Source organism: Falco rusticolus, chromosome 9 (assembly GCF_015220075.1).
Source record: "Falco rusticolus isolate bFalRus1 chromosome 9, bFalRus1.pri, whole genome shotgun sequence".
Lineage (NCBI taxonomy): Eukaryota > Metazoa > Chordata > Aves > Falconiformes > Falconidae > Falco > Falco rusticolus.
Window position 1 is genome coordinate 4,523,568 of NC_051195.1, and position 24,491 is coordinate 4,548,058.

Sequence of the window (24,491 nt, forward strand, 5' to 3'; positions counted from 1 at the left end):
TTATTGATTTTTGCCCTTAAGTAACATAATGAATTAACAGGTGAAGGCGAATATCTGAGAATTTGGATAACAGAAGTGTTTAATATTCTCTGGCAGGAAAGTCCTCCTGAAACACTTCATGTTACAAGCTTTTTACATTCCCTGTCATGAGAGTAGTCTTCACACTTGTTCCAGGACCGCTCATTTTTGTAAGACCATCACTCTTAAAGAAACTACAAATACCCTTCATATGAAATGATCAAAAGTACTGGAGGGCCTTAAAAGATACAGAGGGTTTCTTCAGTCACCTGGCATATTTGCAATGATTCAAGTGACCAGCCAGACTTGAAAAGTTTTATTTTCCTGCAACTAAATATCAGCACTATGCTGAAAAAGCACGGTATGTTTCTAGCTTATTCCTAGACAACTGGAAGCCTGAACATATCTGAGAGGGAAAAACTCCCCAAAACTCACATAGGTACAAAAGAATGTGCTGCAAGCATACATTATATCCACTAACTTTTGTGCTTGTATACCACTCTACTTTGCTTTATTTTCTGCATTCACGATGGTTTGGTCTTTTTAACTCTCTGCAAGCCTATAAAAGGGAGAATAAAGATTCTCTCCTTCCCTCACCCCTAGGCTGACTTATCTATCAGGTTCCAGTTCTGCACAGACTTTATCAGGCTTAAAAACAGGAATACACTTAAGTATCTTGCTGGATAAGGGCCTTTTGCTGTAAACTATTAAGGGCAAGGGCTGTGTTAACAATGCTACACCAAACATAAAACGGACCTTCAGTTTTTCCTGAGTATGTTGCAGACAATATTCCATATCTTTGCTCTTCTGACTCCTTCTTTCAAGGGCCTCACTTCCAATAAAGGTACCACAACGGTTAAAGTTCACATTTTAAGTAAAACTTAAAAAATGAATGAAGCCAGAAAACAAATGAATCCATCCGTCTTTAGAATGCAGTAAATGAATTTCAATCTGTGGAAACTTCCTCCACCAAGGTGAGTAATTACAGAAGATGACCCGTATTTATACCAGTTACTCTTTTAACAAGGTGCACAGAGCGAGTAAGCATAATGCAAGCTATAAAATACCTCTAATGCCTTCATATACGCTCCAACATCAAGTTTCAGGCCATCAGTTTCTTTATAGTAGCGTCTGGAAATGAAAGTGATAAAGTTCCAATGAAATGAAAATGTTGGCAGTTAAATACAAAGAAACCACATTTTATTATTTCTGTGCCTATACAGATGTCCATATGGCTGCAACAAAAAGTCAAGTCATCAGAAACTCTGGAGCCTTAATTTAACACCAGAAATTAAGTAAAGGACAGGCTCAGTCCTGTGCAATGCAAAGATCTCAGATCGGATGGCTGTCTGGCATCTGGGACGCAACTCCACTGGTTCAAAGGGATTTCGGCTAGCTTACATCAGGGATGAACTTGGCTGAATTTTATTGCACAAAGTACTAGCTGCTCACAAAGGACAGCGGTTACACTGCTCTTCCTTCAATCAGTGATGAAGAGCCCTCGGCAGACAGCAAGATGAGTGCTGGCACCAACCAGCAGCTGTAACACCTTCTTCGGTGTATCTGGAAGGCAACCCCAAAGAGTTGAGCATCATTGCTTGCCAGCAGACTCTCACATGAGAAAAGCCAGAACACTGTTTACTGGGACTAAGGAAGCCATCCAAGCCAAATTTTGCTCCTTCTAAAAATGTTCCTATTGCCATGAAGCTCATAAAACTAGTTAGTATCTTTATGGTGTTTTCCTGGAATAGGAAATCATATTAATGCAGGTCTTCCAAGCTCTCCTGACCACAGCAAAGACAGGTTTCTGTACGACAGGAAAAAAAGGTAGGATGAGCAGTCAGTTAAGATTTTATGCCTTATCCTTCTGCCATTTTCGATTATTCAGCACAGCCTCCCTTTAAAATGACCACTTGACCTTTGCTAGAAGAGCCATTAACCTTCTATAGTCTAGCGTAAACAGCTTAATTTTCTGACAGTGGCATGACAGAAGAAATTACAAAGCCAATTCCCACTCTCAGCCCAAAACAGATGCTAAATGTAAATCACTCCATTTCCAGGAGGCGGGCATTCTGCTTCAGTGACTCTGACACTTTCCTTTTCTACGGAATGAACTAAAACTTCAACCAAAATCAACCTACTTGCCCAAGGTAGGCACCTTGTTAAGGTCCACCCAGTTACACTGATCCTGCATGTTAAAAATGAAGCTGGCTTGTGGCTGGGTTTTGTATATGACTCTTTGCATCAACAAGGCTTCTCTAGTCAGGTGAACAATTCATCCAATTCACAATCTCTCTTCTTCAAGTCAGAGAACTTACCTACCTGGGTGACTGAATCAGAACTAAAGTTCACATTACCTAAATGATCAATCATTAAAAAAAAATATGCTCATGGTGAAAAGTGAGCTCAGAATATCCAAAAATCATTATTTTTCAATGGAAAATAACATTTCAAAAAAGTAACAGTGGGTCTGTTTCAGAGCTGTCTACGTCAATGAATAACCACATAAATACTTTTATATGCACACGGTTCAAAGGCATTTTTGCATTGATCGCGTTGCAAGTCTTAAACAAAGGTTGATTCTATATTTCATTTTGAAAGACGGTATTAGATACCATAAAACGGTTGTTTTACGTACATTAGCTATTCTGCTGTTGGCTCAACATTTTCTCCTTATCCATCTAAGAAACAGTAAGGATTTTTCGCCTGTGTTGTAAGATCAGAGCATGAGTGTCAGGTAAAGCAACACAATGGATTTAACTGCTCCTTCCCGCTGGTAAGTTCTACCCAGCTGGATCAATAACCCACAACCTAAGAAGGGTTTTCATGCCCATTACAGTCTATTGAACCACAGGAAAAAGTTGTCACTACTGCTTCCTCAAGCAAAACATGCATAGCCTTTTTTAAGCGCATACACTGCACAACAGGTACCTCCTTCAAGGTCATTGGGATCTGTCATTAGTCAGTGCTGGCATTAATAAACTCCTGTTTAAAATCTTGGAATACCTCTAACTGAATTGTTCTTAGGAAAAAACATCCAAAGACTGGATTTTTCCTGTATGTGAAAGCAGGAGGTCAAAATTTACCTTTAATGTTCAGAGGATAATTTAAAATGTCTTTTGATATTCAAACTACAACAACAATTGATGTGTCATTTCAAAAGCACAGCTGTATTTGCAGGTCTTCGCCACACACACCAGCACAGCATTTCTCAGTATATCCTTGGGCTCTCCCCTTAGGTCTTCTCAGCCACCACACTTCACTCACAGCCAGAGGAACCTCTACCCCAGTCTCCAACACCGTTCAGGTGGAGTCTGTGCATCGCAGCTACTTCCACAAATTGGTAGGGCTTCTCTATTACCAAATAAAAAAAATCTCCTGGCTTCTTATTCCTCACGTATAGCAATTCTCAAGCCACCAGCATGAAAGTGCACCCTTACATATGATGTTTTCATGCATATGAATCAACCTGCAGAACGCTAACACCAGCTTTCAGAGACTACATCTTGAAGTACCACTCAAACAGCAAGGAGTCATTTACGTTACACAGGCCATGAGCCACATCCAGTATCACATCTCAGCCACTACAAAGGTGGGTAGAATTTGAACCTGGAAGAAGAAACCTGGCTGACTGTTGCCTGAAAGAGAGTTTTTGGACCACCTGATCCTCCTTACCATTAGTAATTTCAGAATGCTGCAAGATCAAACTGCATCACAAATCTACACTAAAAGCCCTTTATCCAAGCACAGCCTGTTGGATTTTTGTTGTTTGTTTTTGGTTTCTTTCACTACTAAAATCATTTATTTTCAGTTCAGACAGGAACACATGGCTACAGGCAGCAGTTAAATCAACAGTTCTCACCTCTGAGATCTTGCAGAGGCAAGGACAAAAAGACAAGCAGTGTCTATAATCCTACTGCCCTCCGGCAACACTCATTCACTTAGGGGTTGCACCCAGCAAAAACCAAACTCTCCATGATTTCTGTGGGTTTTTTAAGAGGCTCTCAGACTTGCCCTTAAAGCAACAAAAGTCCTTTTCCTAGTGGTTTACAAAACTACAGCTATTTAACCCGCCCACTGCCACCTGCAAATATTGTTGATTGTTTCATCAAGGTCTAGTTCACTCGAATGCTGACTTTGAAGGCATTTGCTGCAGTTATACACCAGAGCATCTCTAGGTTCTCTAAAAGCTGCAACCATTCCTCCTCAGAAGAGCAGCTACATCTCTCACCCTGCAGCAGCCGACAAAACACGTTCACACAACTGCTCACTCTGCACCATCTACAGAAAAAAAGACCACTGACAGCTGAAGTTCAAGAGATGCCTCACCCAGTGCTGTAGCAGCACAGAGACCCTACTGATGAGTATTTTCTAAGCCTACTGGAGGATTCAGCACAGCAAGTTCAGTGACTGCCACTGCTCTTTGCAATCCTGCATCAGCACAGGAGTGCACTGTGGCTCACTGGGAGCATCCATACAACCTTCTTTTAGAGATCTATTTCAGTGTAATCACCTCAGTTTTCCCTTACACCCCTGGAAAGACTACAAGTGACTCAGGGCAGGAGGCCAAGTCAGGCGACTGAACTACCCACTGAGGACTCTTGGTTGACAGATACCTCAGCAGATCAGCCTCTCAGTCCAGACACATAGATTAACTGCTTAAAAATTGGTACTCTGAATGTCCACACTGATATCTGGCCTCCATTACATACAAAGATGCTGGGGGAAATTAAAATTGTAAACTTGAGGAAGAGACAGTGCTTAACTCACCCTCTTCCAAGAGAGATCAAAACAGGCTTCTCCATCCCAATCAGAACTCGGAAAGCTTCATTAAGGTTTGCATAGGTGAAGTTTTCTGCTGCATCTCCGATAACCACGCAGTTTGGGTTTGTTTTATCAATCTCGGCAAATTCAGGGACAAGATCTACAAAAGGAAGAAAAAAAATTAATAAACCCACAAATCCCTTACCATTTCAGATCGCATTAGAACTGATGGGTTTTTCCCCAGATTTGTGTTTCCCTTCATTCATGACACAACACATTTAAAAAAAAAATAATAATTAAATAAAATCCAAGTCTGAATCAAGTGTTCTTCAGACCCTTCTATTCCTGACTGGATCCTGCTATTTATCTGTCCTACAACAAAGAGCAAAATAACCCATTTCCTACCCATGCCTTAGCTCCTGCCACCCACATCATCTAATAAGCATCTTGGCTTATTACACCCAAGCACCTAGATCCAAGGCAAACTCCTGGGTAGTTGGATGAAAGCATCTAACAGAAAGGCCAGGGTCCATCTTCTTTCTCCATACCCACGTTCTACAGAAGAAAACACTTTAAACTTAAAACCTCTGTCATGATAACAAAGACAACATAATGTCCTGCACAAGACCTCACATATCTCCTGGTCTTTGTGGCTAAGCAGCAGACTCCTCCATGCTCTTGCTGACCGCCAGCACAACTCTGTGCCTTCACCGTACCACCACCACAATGGGGATCTCACTCAGACCAGACCACTAAGGTTTATTCCACAGCCTCACAACTAAGGAAGAAGTTTTTCCCTGTAGGAAAACAACAGCCGGGAGCTATTCCCCACACAAGCTATGGGAATTCACTGCTCTACCAAAAACGCCCACATCCCTCTGGGCTGTCCCCTGTGTGTCCCAACATCTGCTGCAAGCATCATCCCACCATTGTGCACCAGCAAGTGTGGCCTCAGGCTGCGCTCCTTCAAAATGCGGCATGCTGCTGGGGCTGGGGCAGTGACTTCGGCCATGGAGATGTCAAAGCCCATGCCCTGGAGCTTCTTCACAAACTTCTCGCGGGTCGCTTGGGTTTCGTTAGTGCAGAACTGCAGCTTCAGACCAGCCGCTTTGATCCTGTTGAGTAAAAGCAGCAGAGGGGTTAACTAGACATAGAAAATGAGTGAAGAGTGTCAGTTTTGCTGTCCCACACCCAACTTGGATAATTACAATAAAAATGCAAAGATGATATTCCAGAAAAGCAACGGGATCCCTTACTGTGACCAAGACACATCTAAAACGTTGATTTGGGGCACTACAGCTGCAGTTTTCACGTGCAGAGTCCCTGCCATAGCATGTAGCTGCCCTTCTGGAGCCGAGAGCTAAGCGGAACACAGCAGCATAGGCAATGCCCACCATCCCCAGGATACAACAGTCTGTCAGGCACACACGCTCTCAACACATAAAAAAAAACCCAAACCAGTTCCTATTCTTTAAACTGGTCTATGGATGTAGACACACATGACCTGAAGACACTGCACTGCCCTGAGGACGGTAGCTGATGCAATACCCCTGGCTGTTAGCATTTTAACTTGGATTTTTACCTTTCCACTTATTCATCACCTGCTGCAGTGATCAGCTGGAGGTAACAGCAAGGCTTCGCACCTCTACAAACCCCAGGTAAGCCGCCAGCTAATTGCAGTAACACTTATATCAGCAATGGGGTTGATATAAGTTACAGTTATTATTCGGTTACATTTATTATTTAATCTCTCATAAAACACCTGTGCTGTTACTTTGCGGGTAATCAAGAAAAATACGGTACTTCAACTGACTCAGTCATTAATGTTTACAGGTAAATGGCTTCTCAAGGGAAGAAAACACGGCCCCAAGCACCCAGAGCCAAGGACATGGTTCCTGTGGATCGGTACTCTGCAATCTTGTGCAAGCCCTCTGCCTCTGCGCAGCTTTGTTTCCTGCCCCAAGCTGCGGTGACCTACTGGGGATGTCACGACAAGCCCTCTTCTCCAAGGATGAGTTCCCAGCTATTTGGAGAACTAATGCATTTCAAAGTGGCCATGAGAAATCAGAAGTGCTGAAAAAGTATCACAATTTTTTTTAGAAATATTTGCCAAAGGGATTGTGACTCAGCTCCTCAAATATATTAAAATGCCTAATTTTTTTCAGGTTTAGTGTGAATTTGTACATAATGCCCCTGCCCATGGCAGAGGGTTGAAACTACATTTTAAAGTCCCTTCCAACCCAAAGCGTTCTGCGATTCTATAACTATCTTTGAGAACCTGAGCTCACACAGGTTCAGATACCTTGGTAAGTTTGGGTCTAGGCTTATTAATTCTTACTAAAGTATTATTACTTTTCTTTGTGTTAGGATGAAAAAGGACTTTCCTATTAGGAAAGCCCCTGCATTGATTCTCAAGACAATAAAACATGCTGGGTTCCTTTTCTAGGGAAGATGATCCCAAGTGGTTGGTGCAAACACTAAAACCGCCTCGAGGCAACACATCTGATGATGAACTTCCCATCAAAGGATTCTTGGAAATCTGGTCCTGACCCAGAGAACTCCTTCTGCTCATTAAAAATGCATGCCAGTGTCTTCTTCAATAATGCTGGTGATTCATTTCTTTCTTATTATTTGTCTTTCCTAATCATAGGTATGTGAATTATCAATTACACTTAGTGGTTAATTGCCCTTCATAAAGATAGCTTTTCTATTTTAAATTAGGCAGTTAATATATTGTAACTAATAGCATCCACTTGTACATTATAAATATATCTTCATTGATTGGAGCAGTGAATGTGAGATTCACTTACAAGTTAATGAAGCAATTGAGTGAAGAAGTGCAGGGTGTACCCGGGGAATAATTATTGTTAATGAATTATGATGTGACCTTCTCAGAACAATGAACAATTGGTGTGACAGTGGGATGACAGTATTCCACATCTGTTATTCGAAACACGGCTTCAGCTGTAGTTAAAAAGCAAAGCAGTGTAATTTGGATACATAACAAACTTTAATGGAGTGTGCCATGGTTAAAAAAAATCTTATTCTAAACGCAGAACCTATCTGCACACTCTTAGGAAAAAAAAATCCCATGATTCATGACTGCCTGGAAGCAGATATTTGTTGAATTAAGAATTTACTCTTTCTCTTCCTAAAGGTCAATGAAATGACCAGGAACAACACTAAGCGCTGACTTGCACAGACAAACAAGCACCCTCACGGGTCAGCTCGGTCAAAGCAAAGACTCAGTTTTCCTATACTACAAATAAAACTTCCTTCTAAGAATTTTGGATGAAAAACAAGAGCTACACTTCTGAAAGGCTTGACCAAAGCAGAAGCAGTCTGGACACATCCTGGACTGCTTCACGCCTTTGTGGCCACCAGCAATCACCACTCGACAAACGAGCTCAGTAAATGCTCAGGATCAGGTGAGGTCTACAAAGAGTTAGGTCAGGCAGGTCAGAAAATGGGAGTCCTCTGGTGAAACATAAAAAGGACTCCAAAAAATATCCTGGAACACTAAACAAAAGAAAAATATCAAGAACTCCAGAAAAAACTTATTTCTACAAAATTATCTTTTCAACGAAAAGCCACCTTCTCCTTCAAATTAGCATCTCTAAAAAGACCCTTGGCTAGCTCTCTGCCAAATCCTCATACAGCAGTCACACTCACCGGTACATGCATGATCGTACACCCAGCGGGACAAATCCATCCCTTGATGCTCAGCATGAGGACCATGAGTGGAACCTGCAGGCCTGCACATGTCAGCAAACAACTGAGCTTAAATAATTAGGGAGAGCTTTTAACAACACCTCTACACGGGGGAAATCCTGACTCTGCTCATGTTTACAGCAAAACTCTCCTTCAGTTTTCATGGTCGGGCTTTGCACCAGCAGAAACTAAAAGAGACAACTTGAAGGGCTCTGACGGAGGCTGCAAGTCTGCAATGCATGGAGGGCACTGCTGCTAATCTGGCCAGTTTAGCGGGAAACCTCAAGCTACCAAGCTGACCCAGCGCTTGCACTTCAAGAAGCACATGCAGAGCATGTTACTGCCATTTCTAGTGCTGGCAAGTGTGGAGATGTCAGGAGAAGAATAAAGAACAAAATTTGTAATGTGATGCCTTGTGAGATAAAGAGCAAGGGATTAGATACCTGCAAGTAGAGAAGAATGAGGCAACAGCAAATGAAATACACAACACACATTTTATCAAGATCTCCAGTGTATTACAGATTTATCAGCACCTATATTACAGAAGTGCAGGCACACCCAGGAAACCCAGTCAATCAGGGCTTCAGCTGACTTCTATACATCGTGGCTGCGATAAAGATCCCACTTAAACTCCAGAAGCACTAGAAATCGATCCTGATTAGAGTGCAAGCCGAGCACACCGACAGGCAGCACTGTGCTCCATGCTGCAGGGACTCTGCATGGTCCCGGTAGCCACGGACATCCCGAGGCCACCTCTCGCTCCCCATTTGGGGCCATCCACAGGCTCACCGTCAGACAAATCCACTCTGTTTCCAACAGGACTGCTCAGAGCACTCCTAATGCCTACGAGCAGGAATGGGGGAACTTGAACTTCACCTGCATGCAGGGAGCTAGGCGTGAAGGGAGAGCAGCTTCTGACCTTTTGGTGTCACAAATGGCAAATTGGGCTAAAAGCATCTCTGAAGCAAAAGACACTTGTCGGAGCCCCTCTTGGTGGGGACAGGAGAGCACACAGGGCAGCCGGGAGTAGACGAGGGGTCCAGCTGCACCCCCCCAGCTGCGAGCTGCACAGGCTCCGCTGCAGCGCCGGCAGTGCTGGCAGAGCAGGCGCTGGCAGCCCAGGGAGCTGCCGTGGCACACAGGCGCTGAAGCAAAGGACAAGTCACTTTCAAGCCCGAAACGATAAGCGGAGAGATGAGCACTGAACCAACACACCAACAGGTGGGGAAGGAGACCTTTTCTAAGCCTCACCAGAAGAGGGATTGAAGCCCACTCCAAGCCAAAACAACCGCTTGGTCACCCAGCAATCCCTAAATCTAGAACTGGGGCACCCACCTGGCTCCAGGCATGCCGTGAGCACACGCATAGGGGAAAGATGGAAATGAGGTTTTTAATTTCAGCCCCGAGCTGCCCCTCACGCTACGCCAGCTCTTTGAACTGACCTTTACCTCGTTCTGCTGGAGCAGGACACGACGCTGAGTGACAATGTCCCACAATGCAATTACCATGCGTCAGATGAGCCGGTCCCTTACAAATCACCTCGAACTTTACACATCTGCTGGCTGTCAGCATCTGCCAGGTTCACTCACCCGAAAATAATGAAAAAACTCTCATTATTGCTCCATAACAGGTAAAGTGTTAGGACAATTATTAGACATCCTGACTGACCTTGTGCAGACTTAACCAACTGCCCTTGCCAACCTTTACGGGCAGCCTTTGGGCACATAAAACACAAAACCTGTTCCTTCAGATGATGTAAAGGTTGCGACACCAGTAGGAAAAGAAATGGCCCTGGAATCTAGGCTGGAAGCCATCACTCCTTAAATTCACATTGTTCTGCACATGGCAGATGCAACTAAGAACATGGCATAAACCTACACTTCAGGCTTCCCATCTTTGGTCACTGTCTTTTGCAGCGAAGGTTTTTCCTACCACAGGAGCAGAGGGAGAATCCTGCCCACAGCCAGCCGGTACTGTGCAGATGGGCAGGGCGGCAGAAAGCAAAACCCTGGAAGAGGCAACAAACCTGAGCTTGGCAACTGTCCAACGCCAACTTCAAAGGGGTCTGGAAGAGCACTGGTTATGAGATTTCCAGAACTGGCTTTTTATTCTGCTTTTCTTTTTGCACAGTGTTGTGGTTTTGTTTGTGGGGTTTTTTTTTAATTTAGAAGAAAAGAAAGCGTGCTAAGCACTTATGCTATTTGACTCTTTTGCATCAGCAGACAAATACCAGCGTGCTTCACTGTAAACTTGTCAGCACTCCAGGATCACCTCTGAAACACAGGGAAATAAAATAACAGTACCAGAGAGTTATCTACCTGCAACCAAACAATAAAACCAGGACTTGTGCAGCAACGCCATTCTCCTACCTGGGCAGCATTAACATTTGCTTATTGCCCTCTGCAGGGTGCTGGTGCTACAGGTAAAGCATCTCCTGTCAAGAGAAGAAATCAAGCAGAGAAGAAACTGAGCATAATGCTCAAAAGTAGAAATGACTTGCCTAGTTTCAAGGGCAACACAGATGAAAGAGTTTGAACAGAGCAGAGATTTATACCAATTCTTTAGCCTGCCTGGCTGATGGAGAACCACAGCACGTGATGTGTTTTAGCCAGCATCTAAAAAACACTCAAAATGACAAATTGCAATGGGTTTTGCAACAAGAGATCAGTCCTAGTCCTCAAAAGCTTGCGTAACAGTGGGAAAAATCTCATCCAGACCACAAAATGGTGAGTGAACAGGACAAAGGGAGGTATGAAAAGCTTCTGTGCCTTCAGACACTAGTGACTAGCAGGCAACAGGATGTTTTTCCATTGCCCATGAAAGCCCTGGCTGGCCCTGCCCCAGCTGGGAAGTAATTCACCTAGCAAGTCACACACTGCTCTCCAGAGAAGGCAAAGACCCTCTTCTAGCCCCTGTGAAGACAGGTTACATCTCAGAGTCTCAGATTATATCACGTTTATGAATTAATGTAAATCCTGGGCCTGATCTTGCAGGCTTTTCATAGGAGAACCTCCCACTGCCAGAGGGGAACCTCAGTGCTGGCTGAAAGTGATAACCCCTTCTGGGGTCCAGCTGTGGAAATGCCTGTGTGTGGGGAGGACATTCGCTCTGTTTTACGTGCCCTCTGCTTAAAAAGTGTATTTGTGGCAATAATGTCTCATACTTCCTTCACAAATCTTCATTCATACTATTTCAGTGGCTAGCATTTTTCATCTTTAATTTCAGCTTCTGAAATAACACCGAGAAAAATCATTATTTCAGAAGTCTGAAGGAGACCAGCCATAAAATTCTTCATCCATCCTTAAAGTCATCTGGCCAGTTTTTATAGCCCAAGCCTCTCCCAATTCCACAGAAACACTGAACTTCCCTGTGTTTTGCTTGGTGGGTGCAATGAATCATAGAATCATAAAACCATAAGACGGATTGGGTTGGAAGGGACCTCAAAGCCCACCCAGTCCCACCCCGTGCCCTGGCAGGGCCCCCTCCCCCCAGCCCAGGCTGCTCCCAGCCCCATCCAGCCTGGCCTTGAGCACTGCCAGGGATGGGGCACCCACAGCTGCTCTGGGCAGCCTGGGCCAGCGCCTCGCCGCCCTCACGGGGAACAATTTCTGCCTCACAGCTCATCTGCATCTCCCCTCTCCCAGCTTAAGGCCATTCCCCCTTGGCCTGTCACCACGTGCCCACGTACAAAGCCCCTCTCCAGCTTCTTGCCGGCCCCTGTAGGTGCTGGGAGCTGCTCCAAGGTCTCCCCGGAGCCTTCTCCTCCCCAGGCTGAGCAGCCCCAGCTCTCCCAGCCCGGCTCCATGGCAGAGGGGCTCCAGCTCCTCTGACCATCTTCACAGCCCTTGAGATGAGATCAGAGGACTGTGGATGAAACCCCACGCATGCTCCTGTGACACAGCAACCTTGGCTTGCCTTCTGCTTGTTCCTTCCCTATCCCAGCGTCTGAACCTTTCCTTCTATTCCTCTGATTTCTGTCATCCTCACAGTATGTTCAAACTGCTTAAATCTTGCTGTCACATCTCAGATGATACTTTTGTGCCATGATCTCCTGGTGTTGCCATTCTCTGATGTCCTGTCATCGCTCCCAAGCGTAACTGAGCTCATTAAAACTCCTGTTCTCCAGTGGTGCAGCTTTCTGCTCCATATAGCAAGGCTGGCCTGACAAATCCGTACACGCAGTGCTTTTTGGCCCCACTCCCCCTTGCTTTGAGACACTATTTGACAGCAAAAACTGAAAAATCATGGAATTGTAGTTCAAAGTAAACTTTAAAAAACTACCAATATCTTTATTGAAGTAATTTCACCCATTTGGAATTTTTCACAGGTAGAAATAAATACTGGAAGTTGTACATCAAAACAAACACAAAGTCCATCTCATCCTGAATTCTCTACAAAGCCTGCCTCTCTCTGACCACTGAATACAGCTCGATACCAGAATTACTGAATTACCTGATACCGTAAATCATATTCCACCTGCCTGAACAGAAGGGTAGACAACAGATTTGTCTACAGATTTGTAGACAAACAACAATATGTCACAACAGTGAAATCCAGAATTAAGTATTTAATAAAAAAAAAAAAACCACCAAAAAACCATGCTTTTGAAGTGAATCTGCAGAAAGGAAGTACAAAGCAGAACATAAAAAAAAAAATCTTTCTGGTTCATTACGTTCAGTAATAAAATGCATTTAATTGCTGCAGATTACCAAATTAGCTTAAAGTACTACACCTAGCAGTCCCAGACTTTAACCGCACTGCAGGAACTGAATGAGGGCTTCTCACTTTGTCTTGTAGTGGCTGGCCCATTGTTTTGTTGCAGCAACTTAATACCGAGTATAGTTCAAATATATGGGTGAATTTTGCAACAAACACAAACTCCGGTTTACTGGTAATTCTGCACTTTGGAGAAAAAAAAATTAATCTGAGTTTTGCGGATTCAGTCAGCATGAACAGGTCTGAAATATATTAATTTGCATTAAGCAAAGCACTTTTATGGACAATATAATGACTCATACTCCAACAGCTTTCATTCTCTGCTAAAAGCAGTTGCATTGTTTTGCCTCTGAAGCTACTCATTATTCTATTAAAATTTCAGCCAAAACCAAGTTATCTTTGTCACGGTCAAATTCTTACTTTGTATACAAACAGCACCTGTTTGTAACTAATGAATTCTATTTCTCAGAAAAAGAAAGTAAATTGCCAAAGGGTTTTATTTAGCCTGTTTTGTAGAGAAATAATTCACTTGCACGTGCTCTGCTTACCTACTTTAGAAGGTACCATACCATTTCACTACATTAGCTCAAAGACCAAGCTGCATTCCAGCAAACTTACTGTGATTTTAATCTGGAAGCAATCAGCAACTAATTCCAGCATATCACTTGCAAAGACAGCATGAAATCTGAACGGCAATACTGCTGAGGATATGCAAAGAATCAGGCTCAATTCTAAGATTCCAGACTGAGTTCACCAAACATGAAAGGTGGGGAAAAGAAGTTACTACCACAGTGGTAAGCTGAGACAATTTTCAAGTTCTAAAGCACAGAATGAGGCAGTGCTGCTCATCTACTTCAGGGAATAATCAGTATTTATACAAGGTAGTGGACAAACAAGTACGTTAGGTAGTAGGTATCACTATAGTATCTTCTATTATTCTTTATTGGCAAATATTTGCACAGCACATAATCATGCTGATGGACAGGTAAGTAGCTCAAGACCCTAAAGGTTAATGATGTTTAAATGCCACAAGCATAAGCACTTACTCATGCAATTTGTGTAGACAGCACTCGGAGCAGCCACAACTTCAGGGACACAGGTCTTTTTAAAAAAATCACGAACACTGCTGATTAGGAAAGCAAGTATGTATTAGGAAGGTCCACTGCTCTCAGAAAACTGAGGCCATAGCTAATGCTAGAGACTAGAGTGGAGTTTTTGACAACTCTGCAGCCCCTGAGGATCAGCTCCTGGACCTCCTTCTGGCTCTGTCAGTGAACAGCTACATGACAATACAGAATCGCTTCATCTTGTTGTGTCTCTGCTACTTCAGGAAGGGCAGGTGACACCAACCCCTCTTTGGGATCCACAGACAGAAGGTGTAGAGTTACGGGCAAAGACAAATGAACAGATAATTTGCACAACAGTATGTGAAGTTTATCTGCAAGTCTCTTTCTAGGAGAAACAACAACTTTGCTAGCGCATGTCCTGAAGGCACAGCCAGCCTTGAAACTCTGAACATCTGCGGAGCCTGTGCTAAGCCATGCTTCAGTTTTCTTCTGCGACAACAAAGATTTCCTACTCCTTGTCGCACACACTCTTTCAGATGGCTCTTTGTAAAGTCACAACTGTCCCACCTGAACCCCCGCACACGGAATTGCTTTACAGCTCCCGTTCCGCTTGTTCTTCTCACAATCTTCGCCTTGTTAAGACTCTCCAGGTATTTTATTTTAACACGACTGTCCAGCTGCTCCACAGCCTCCCTGCTCCCCAGATTTCCGTTGCTCTTTTAAAGGACTCTCTAGAAAGTTGTGCTAACAGATGCACTATACGGGCCAAACAACAGGATGTTGTAAATGTCCAACTACTGTGTGCTTTTCATATGGATATGCTAATGGGAACACTATCAGCACACAGCTGTAAATGCAAATAACAGAGCACAGGCTGAGCATCTTTTATGGACGTTTAACCACCTTCTGTCTTGTAAGAGACCAGCTCCCTGCTATTTGTAAGATAAAAAGCGAATAGCTCACCTCGTGTCAATGCTGTGTAAATCAATTAAGACAATAACAGCACAGCACAGAGAGACTGTTACGGCTGGCTCCAGAAGAAGCCTTTAAGTCACCGATGGGGCTTTCTGATCTTGTCCATGGGCTTTCTGATCTGCTCCACAGCATCTGCCAGTTAACTGCATACACTCGGAAGAGATGTGTTTTATTTAACTCTGTTATGCCACAGTAAATTAAACCAAGAAACGTTACAGGTTAGAAGTTTTAAAGGGCCAAATTATCTTATCAAGCTGCTTTTCGATTTTCTAGTCATCCACCACTCCACTATCCCCACCTAAAGTTAGCAATAGCAGCCCCCCGGTGGATTTAATAACATTCCTGGCACTCTAGCTTCTGGGTTAAACCAGGGCTGCCCATGCCTTTAGGCACACAGATGCCTGTCTGCCATAGCCCAGCTGAATAACAAGAAGGATCCAGATTCGCCTTATCATTATGCAAGTGCGTAAGGAGGTCTGCTCTGTACAACAAATACTTCCATGGCTTATCCTTTCAGTACATACCGAAACCTAAGATATTTCACAGGTAAACTTTATCAGAGATGCAGGTACATTAGCAATAAATAAAGCATTCCCAGTCGTAACACTTAGTGTTCCTCACACAAGTTATACCGACTCAGATAGTGACTACTGATGCTTTCCTCAGGAGGGTCTCCACAGCACTGGGAAGTGCGTTACTGAATGTCATCTTGGTTGGGATGTTTCAGTGTCCGTCAGCTTCTTCGGTCATTTTTTTCCACTCCATCTGACTCTACTGCTAGCTAAAAACAAACAGATGAGAGAACCACACCCCTGTAGCCATCATAAATATAAAACGGGCCAAATTCCACTGGCAGAAATTACATTGCTATTCTCTCAAATACTAACTCAAATAACTGCAGAGCAGAATTTGGCTGAAATCAAGAAGAATCATGCAGCAAATATAGTTTTAAGGAGCTGAAATGCCTTCAGTCACGTGCAACCGATGACAAATGAAAATATTTACTTATGATTTTTATTGGTGTGTACTATATGTTGTTATGCAAAGTTAATTACTGTAATGGTGTGGGAGACGATGTAGCAAGGCAATCTGAAGAGAACAGGTCAGCTGTCATATTATGAGAGTCCCCATCTGTAGTATAAATTATCAAAATGGTATTTAAGACTCCTATTGAACATATATATGCACTAAAAGATTTTTGACATGTCTTTTAGCAAAAGATCTCAATTTGAATTAGTTATAAAGTTCCTATCTATCTGCAATTATTTGTTAATTGATACAAAAATGAATTCATTTTAAAAAGAGCTGCTTTTAGCTTTAATCCACCTGCTTGAAACCACCGAGCTGTACTATGACGCAGACAAATATTAATGACCAACTGGCAATAGGATAATGAGTCAACAACAATTTTAAATGGTGTGAGCTAGCACAATTACTAACCTAATAGGCAGATAAATAAGGCTACTCCACTTTACTCAGGGAAAACGATTATTCTTAACCATTACACTGAACGATCCAAACAAAGCGTTTGGGGTTGTTTTTTTCCCCTTCCTGGCACTTCTCCATACTGACTTCTGCCATTCCCAGTTTCAACAGCTACCACCACCTCTTCTCCATTGATCATTGATATGAAACTCCTCGGAGCCCACATATGCCAAAACCAACCACCAATTCCCAGCATGCTCCCTCTGAAACAAGCCTCATGCACAGAGCTGAGGAGAAGCCCAGCAGCCCACGAAGCAGTGCGGCATTGTCACTCCTCCGGCAGCACAGCAGGCACCAGCAATGCTCACCAGATCCTGACCAAAACAGATCGACTTGCCCAGCACAGTTCTCAGAAGCCCGTTGCTAGATCACCTCTCCAAACTGTCCTCAAAGACCCCGGCAGCCCCCACCGGGTCAGACAGGCTGGATTAGCTACAGAGTTGCAGAAACCTCTGAGGAGAAACAAGGGCTTAGACATTTCCAATGTTTCAAGAGGAAGTCTGTAATATCTTACATTTAGCCCAAGGCCAGAGTTTCACTGGCATATTTCTGATATTGCTACCAGTTAAATTGCAGTTTACATTGCCTCCATAAAGGAGGTTTCAGCAGATGCAGTGACAAAAGTTAATAAATAACAGCCTGCAACCCAACAAAAAAGAAAGTTTAAAAACCTACAAGAAAAAAACAGTATGCCAAAAGGATCTGGTAAACTGTGATGCAGACCTTATTGAATATGTCCTGGTTTTTAAATAAACAATCTGATCTCCAGCAGTAATTACATAGTTGTTATTTATGTTCACTTTGTCCATGTCTGGAGGCCTCAGCTATGATCCAGGCTGTCCCATGCTACGCACTGCACAAACTTGGCATACGTGATGGTCCCCACAGAAAGCACCAATTGGCAAGAAATGAGAGGAGGGTAGTAAGGTTCTCCTGGAAGATGGAGAGCAGGAGAAGACTGTCCTTCACCAACAGACCGGCATGGGCATCAGCCTCAGCAGGAAGCAGTATTAGCAGGATTTGAGCAAGGCAAGAAGGAAAGCCAGGGAGCTGTAATCCAGGCAGAGCCCACCCCAGCAGTGCCTGACCCTTCGCAGTCAGCAAACAGGCTGCTTTACAGAGAAAAACAAACGCCTTCATTTTGCTACAAGCCTTTTCTCTTAGGGTTCCTCTTGAGTCCTGAGTCTGCAGCACAGGTACAGAAAGGCACGAGAACAGAAACCTCTGTGAAATATTGTGTAAAAGGGACATGAAGGAATGGGAACACAATCCCTTGGAAAACCCACGTGCCACAGGATTTCAGTACAATGTCTTTATAAAAGCAACTTTTCTCTCTGCCTAGTTTCACCGAATTCCCTTGGCGCGCTGCTCTTCTGTCAGCATTCTCAGCCCCCATGGCTCCCTCCGGCTGGCTGGGGCCAGCTGAGCACCACAAATGGGCCAAGAGCCTCAATAAGCTTTCAATTTGCTTCAAACACTGCTTTCTGACAGCACTGGAAAGTCGTCCTGTAGACAAAAACAGAAAATTCATCCAAAGACACTTTATGTGCCTGTTACACGTATATTAAGAAATACGAACAAAGATATAATTAAAAAACAAACACAAAACCAACAAAGCAGCAGCAAAGCCTTCTTCTATCACCAGTACATTTGGATCTTCTCTGGTTTTGCCTTTTCCATGGCAGTTCCACCAACAATTAGGCGTGTATTTAACTAACCTCATACAATTAACTGTAGTGATTTCATTATTTCTTCCTGCATTATTTCCCTGCTTGATAAAGCACTCGCCACAAGTATGTTTGTGTTGGGTGGCCACAGAAAACAGAAGCCACAGAGGTGCTCGCCAAGGAGGCTGTCAATGTTTCACACAGGTTCAGTATTTAGATATTTAAAACATTTCAAGTGGGGTACACACAGCAGCACTCGCCACATGAAAGGATCCTGCAGCAGGTTAGTGAAACATCACGCAGAGCCAAAAGGCTCTTCAAGAAACCCATGACCTCCTCCAGCAGGGCAAACGCACAAACTAGTACCTATCTTTAAATAAAAATGGCCTTGCAGACATTGCTCTCCCTGGTCCCATCCTCCTCTGCTCAAGCAGGGCCAATACAAACACGCTGGCAAGTCAACCTAGTTCACCGAAGTGAGTTAAGTTAAATTAATGAACTCACTGTCTGTTTAGCAGCGGTCACTCAGCTTGTGTTAACTGGATTGCATTACTCAGCTAAAAGGGAAGCAGTTCACTACTTGTGGGCGCTGGAAAGTAACTCGCCATAACAGTATTTTGCTTTTGAGTCGCTTACAAGCTGGGCAATCATTAACTGCACCCCTGAAATTCTCCATTTCTGCTGCATTGCAAGTTCTGTGCAAGAAGCCCCAGCTAACCTGACAGCAAAGCTAACCAATGTACAGCTGCACCGTGCCAGCGTGGGCCATATTTTTTAAATTATTACAGGGGGAACGTGCCAGATCTCCCACCCATTGCCCGCTCCCGCCGCACGTGCGGTGACGACAGCAAGTACAAAAATCAAGCGGGATGTCACCTGCGCGCGCTGCTCCGGGCCCCTGTCCCCTGTCCCCATCAGCCCAGGGACAGCGGAGCCACAAGCTCAGTGGACACACTCACAGCTTAAAAAAGCCTAAAAACCACCAAGGTGATCCAAAATGTTCACGTTTGCTGCCCTGTCCCGCTCAGCTTCACACAGCAAGCCGAGGGGCTCCACAGCCGGGGCTGTCGCAAACCCCGACCCCCGCGCGGCCTCGGGTGCAGCTGCAAAGCCCAGGCCAGGCCCGCACTGCGCGTTTCGGGGCGCCCGGCCCGCACCGCCATGCTCGGGGGTGCCCCCCCCGCACCCCGGGCGGCCCCTCACGCCGCCGGCCGCCTCCTCCTCCCCCGGCGGGGGGCCCAGGCCGGGCCGCGCCGCGCCGAGCCGAGCCAAGCCGAGCCGCCGGCACCCACCTGCGCACCGCCTCCACCGAGCCGGCGATGGGCACCCCGCCGCCCTCGCCGCCGCTGTCGTAGAGGACGCCGCTGACATCCAGCAGCAGCCCCCGCACCGCCCGCGCCCAGGCCGCCATCTCCCCCCGCCGCGCCGCGGGGGCTGCCGGGAAATGGAGTCTGAGGCGGGCGGGCGGACGGGCGGGACCGCGCCTCACGCCCGGCGCGATTCGCTCCGCCGCCGCCGCGCCGCCTCTCCATGCACTTATTAATTTATTTTGGGGTTTTTTAAGAAGGCACCTGAGGCCGCACGGGCCAGGTTTGGCTTTTCCAGGAGACGGCAGCAGCAGCGCGGCAGTGCCCGGCGGCTGCAGGCAAGCCCCAGAAGCGCGGCTCCTCTCCTCAGGCGGGGCGAGCCGGGCTGCCCGCCGCCAGCAGCCGGCCGAGGGGGCCGGCCGGGGACTGAGCGCCCGGCGGGTCAGCGAGGGCCGGGGCTTGCTCCCCGTGTCGCCATAAGCCCCCTCAGGCATGGCATCCCCGGGGAAAAAAACTTCCATCCTCTGAAACCCACATGGCACCTGAGCCAGAAGCTGTCAAGAGCGTAGGCAACATCCGTGTTCTCTTCAGGATTTATACTACTTGTGTCATTTCTGGAAGGGCTCCAGACCCTCAGCGATACCTTCGTGTCAGCACCCGGAGCCTTGATTTGGGCCAGGCTTTCCCAAAGCACGAGACACTTGGCATCCATCTTCCCACCCATCCCGCCGCTTCCCCGTGGCGCGGGAGCGTGGCTGGACGGACAGTGGTGCCAGGGCAGATCCCCACACCGCTCCCGCAGCCACCGCAGAGCCAGGGTTCACCACACACCCCGCAGGCAGCCCGCACCGCCTCTGCGGGTCTGAGGAAACTGAGGCAGGACAGGGTTTGGCCCTTGGGGACCGTGGCACTGAGCCACGCAGCGGCACAAGGCTGGCGGGACCCATGTCAGCTCAGCTGAAACACTGATGGGGCCATGCCCTGCCTCGGTATCTTCTACATGCCCAGCACTTCATACAGACCACAGAGAAAAAAACCCTGGCTCATCATATAAAGAATTGAACCGATCCCCTCCATTTTACAATCACGGATAAGACTTTATCAGCTGTGTTCTAGCTTTACAGATAACATTGTTTTCTCCCTTGATAAAGCCCCAATGCTTTCTTATTCTAATTCCATCAATAGCATGCCACGACTCCCAGAATATTTAAGGAGTTGTCGTGGAATTATAGTTCACTTTGTTTTAAGAAAAGCAGAGGAGCCTTGGCAGCATTGATTTGCATCACCGCTTCTGCCATAGCCTCTGGCTTCTCCTTAAAGATAATATCTAAACTGTGAAATTCATTAAATAGATCCAGAAATGGATCAGGTTATTTAAAACAACATTACTAATGGCGCAGTATCTCGGCTGTCTCCACCGATAGTGAACATTGTCTTGGATAATGTTATCAGTCCAGGACACCCGCTATGAATATTGATCCACAGCTTGTTACAGCCATCACTTGCCGTCAGGACAGGTCAGGGTTGAAACCCACCTAGCATCAAAGCAATTTAAAGACAGAACTCGGGCTGAATTTTAATGCTTGAGCTAGGAAACGGACCAACTTCAAACGCTCTGCTAAAACTAATCCACAAACCTATGCTTTTTCGTGTGTGCCTTTTCACATGCATGTATGTCTGTAGGTCAGTGTGCATGCATGGATGATACTTGAAGATGTCTGCTAGCTCACAAATTAATCTCAATGCTGCAATTTACCTCCTCAGCTCCCGCAGACACAACTCAATCAGAAGTATTTGTAGTTTCACATAGATCAGATTTTTTTTCCTTCAAACACAAAAAAAATACCTAGCACTGCCAAGGCTTTTGAGCATTCTTAAAATACTGAGCCATACACTTACTTACCATACAACAATACTTACGGTTTGTCCACATAGTTTGAAAGTAATGTTATGCCACAAAAAGAATCTTGTTTCAAAAACATTAACAGGATCTGCCCTAAGACTTCATACCCATTTTCTTTATTTGATCTCGCTTTTGTACCAAGCTGTTCAGTGGCTGCAGCTGCTCCTCCCCTTTTTCTTCTCCTTCTTCTGCACCTCAAGGAACCTGAAATACATTAGCAATAATCAACTACCACGCACCACTGTTTTCCAGTTCACCACCACCTTCACTTTTATGCACTTTTTACCACTTTTAGGGTACATCCCTAAAACTAAGATTTATCCTTCTGCAGCTTTAGTGTGTGAACTCCTCAGGACTGAGCTCCTTTCTCTTCTGCTGGTGTGGGGTAGCCCATACCAGAGGCCAGTGCCAATCAGGTTCTTGGATGCTGCCACCACATAATTAACAGTAACAATTACTTGTAACCACATTACCCTGCACATCTTCATCTCATCTCTTGCTCTCCTATTATCTTAAGGCCTATGCCTTTGCAATTGCAAATAGAAAGCCCAATTCTGCTGAGGCTGAGATGCCAGTCAAGAGGAAGAGGGCTGTGGTCTGCACCTCTTCCTGGGAATAAAAGCAGGTTGGAATAACAGGTTCCTACCAAGGGCTGCCTTCCCTGGCCTCCTCTGGCTGAAGGGTGCCCCTTCCTTCACAGAATGAATCATAGAATCAGAGAACGGGTTGGGTTGGAAGGGACCTCAAAGCCCACCCAGTCCCACCCGCTGCCGTGTGCAGGGCCCCCTCCCCCCAGCCCAGGCTGCTCCCAGCCCCATCCAGCCTGGCCTTGAGCACTGCCAGGGATGGGGCACCCACAGCTGCTCTGGGCAGCCTGGGCCAGCGCCTCGCCGCCCTCACGGGGAACAATTTCTGCCTCACAGCTCATCTGCATCTCCCCTCTCTCAGCTTAAGGCCATTCCCCCTTGGCCTGTCACCACGTGCCCACGTACAAAGCCCCTCTCCAGCTTCTTGCCGGCCCCTGTAGGTGCTGGGAGCTGCTCTAAGGTCTCCCCGGAGCCTTCTCCTCCCCAGGCTGAGCAGCCCCAGCTCTCCCAGCCCGGCTCCATGACAGAGGGGCTCCAGCCCCCTGACCACCTCCGTGGCCTCCTCTGGGCTCGCTCCAACAGGTCCGTGTCCTTCTCATGCTGGGGGCCCCAGAGCTGGTCGCAGCGCTGCAGGGGGGTCTCACGGGAGCGGAGCAGAGGGGCAGAATCCCCTCCCCCACCCTGCTGGCCACGCTGCTGGGGATGCAGCCCAGGGCACGGGGGCTCTCTGGGCTGCGAGCGCACATTGCTCGGTCACATGGAGCTTCTCATCCACCAACACCCCCAAGTCCTTCTCCTCGGGGCTGCTCTCAATCCATTCTCTGCCCAGCCTGTTATTTGTGCTTGGGATTGCCCCGACCCACGTGCAGGACCTTGCACTTGGCCTTGTTGCGCTTCATGAGGTTCACAGAGGCCGGCCTCTCAAGCCTGTCCAGGTCCCCTGGATGGCATCCCTTCCCTCCCGCGTGTCGCCCGCACCACACAGCTTGGTGTTATGGGTGAACTTGCTGAGGGTACACTCAATCCCACTGTCCACATTGCTGACAAAAATGTTAAGCAGCACTGGTCCCAATACAGACCCCTAAGCAACACCACTTGTCACCGGTCTCCACTTTGACATTAAGCCATTGATTGCAACTCTCTGAGTGTGACTATCCAGCCAATTCCTTATCCACTCAATGGTCCACCTGTCAAATCCATATCTCTCCAGCTTAGAGACGAAGCTGTCATGTGGGACAGTGTCACATGCTTTGCACAAGTCCAGGTAGATGACACCAGTCGCTCTTCCCTTATCCACCAACACTGTAACCCTGTTGTACAAGGCCACCAGATTTGTCAGGCATGATTTCCCCCTAGTGAAGCCATGTTGGCTGTCACCAGTCACCTTATTTTCCATGTGCCTTAGCACAGATTCCAGGAGGATCTACTCCATGATCTTCCCAGGCACAGAGGTGAGACTGACTGGCCTGTAGTTCCCTAGGTCTTCCTTATTTTGCTTTTTAAAAAATGGGGGTTATGTTTCCCCTTTTCCAGTCCATGGGAACTTGACTGGATTGCCATGACTTCTGAAATACGATGGATAGTGGCTTAGCCACTTCATCTGCCAGTTCCCTCAGGACCCGCAGATGCATCTCATCAGGTCCCATGGAGTTGTGCACCTTCAGGTTCCTTAGATGGTCTTGAACCTGATCTTCTCCTATGGTGGGTGGTTCCTCATTCTCCCAGTCCCTGCCTTTGCCTTCTGCAGCCCGGGCGGTGCGGCTGGAGCACTTGCTGTTGAAGACTGAGGCAAAAAAGTCATTGAGTACCTCAGGCTTTGCCATATCCTGGGTAACTAGGTCTCCTGTTTTCTTCTGGAGAGGGCCCACATTTTCCCTAGCCTTCTTTTATCACCGATGTACCTATAGAAGCTTTAGCTGTTGCCCTTGACGTCTCTGGCCAGATTTAATTCTATCAGGACTTTAGCTTTCCTAACCTGATCGCTGGCTGCTTGGACAATTTCTCTGCATTCCTCCCAGGGTACCTGTCCTTGCTTCCACCCTCTGTAGACTTCCTTTCTGTGTTTAAGTTTTTCCAGGAGCTCCTTGTTCATCCATGAAAGCCTCCTGGTGTTTTTTGCCGGACTTTCTCTTTGTAGGAATGCATCGCTCCTGAGCTTGGAGGAGGTGACCCTTGAATATGAACCAGATTTCTTGGGCCTCTCTTCCCTGCAGGGCTTTATCTCATGGTACTATACTAAGCAGACCCCTGAAGAGGCCAAGGTCTGCTCTCCCCAATTCTGTGGTAACAAG

At 46.1% G+C, this 24,491-nt stretch overlaps 1 protein-coding gene across 4 annotated transcripts in view; it reads right to left on the bottom strand.

Moving 5' to 3' along the window:
- Positions 1 to 19,844, bottom strand: part of LOC119153426 (phospholysine phosphohistidine inorganic pyrophosphate phosphatase) — an 89,215-nt gene extending 69,371 nt beyond the window's left edge. For 2 of the 4 annotated variants that reach the window (XM_037399956.1, XM_037399957.1), the window contains exons 1-4: positions 19,696 to 19,841; positions 5,710 to 5,897; positions 4,789 to 4,942; positions 1,086 to 1,149 (exon numbers count right to left, since the gene is read on the bottom strand). In XM_037399956.1, the coding sequence (XP_037255853.1) occupies positions 1,086 to 1,149; positions 4,789 to 4,942; positions 5,710 to 5,897; positions 19,696 to 19,814 (525 nt within the window). In that variant the 5' untranslated portion in view covers positions 19,815 to 19,841. Of the gene's footprint in view, positions 1 to 1,085; positions 1,150 to 4,788; positions 4,943 to 5,709; positions 5,898 to 19,695 lie in introns of all 4 variants that reach the window. The other 2 variants (XM_037399954.1, XM_037399955.1) reach the window with 2 other exon arrangements.
- Positions 19,845 to 24,491: the final 4,647 nt, after the last annotated feature.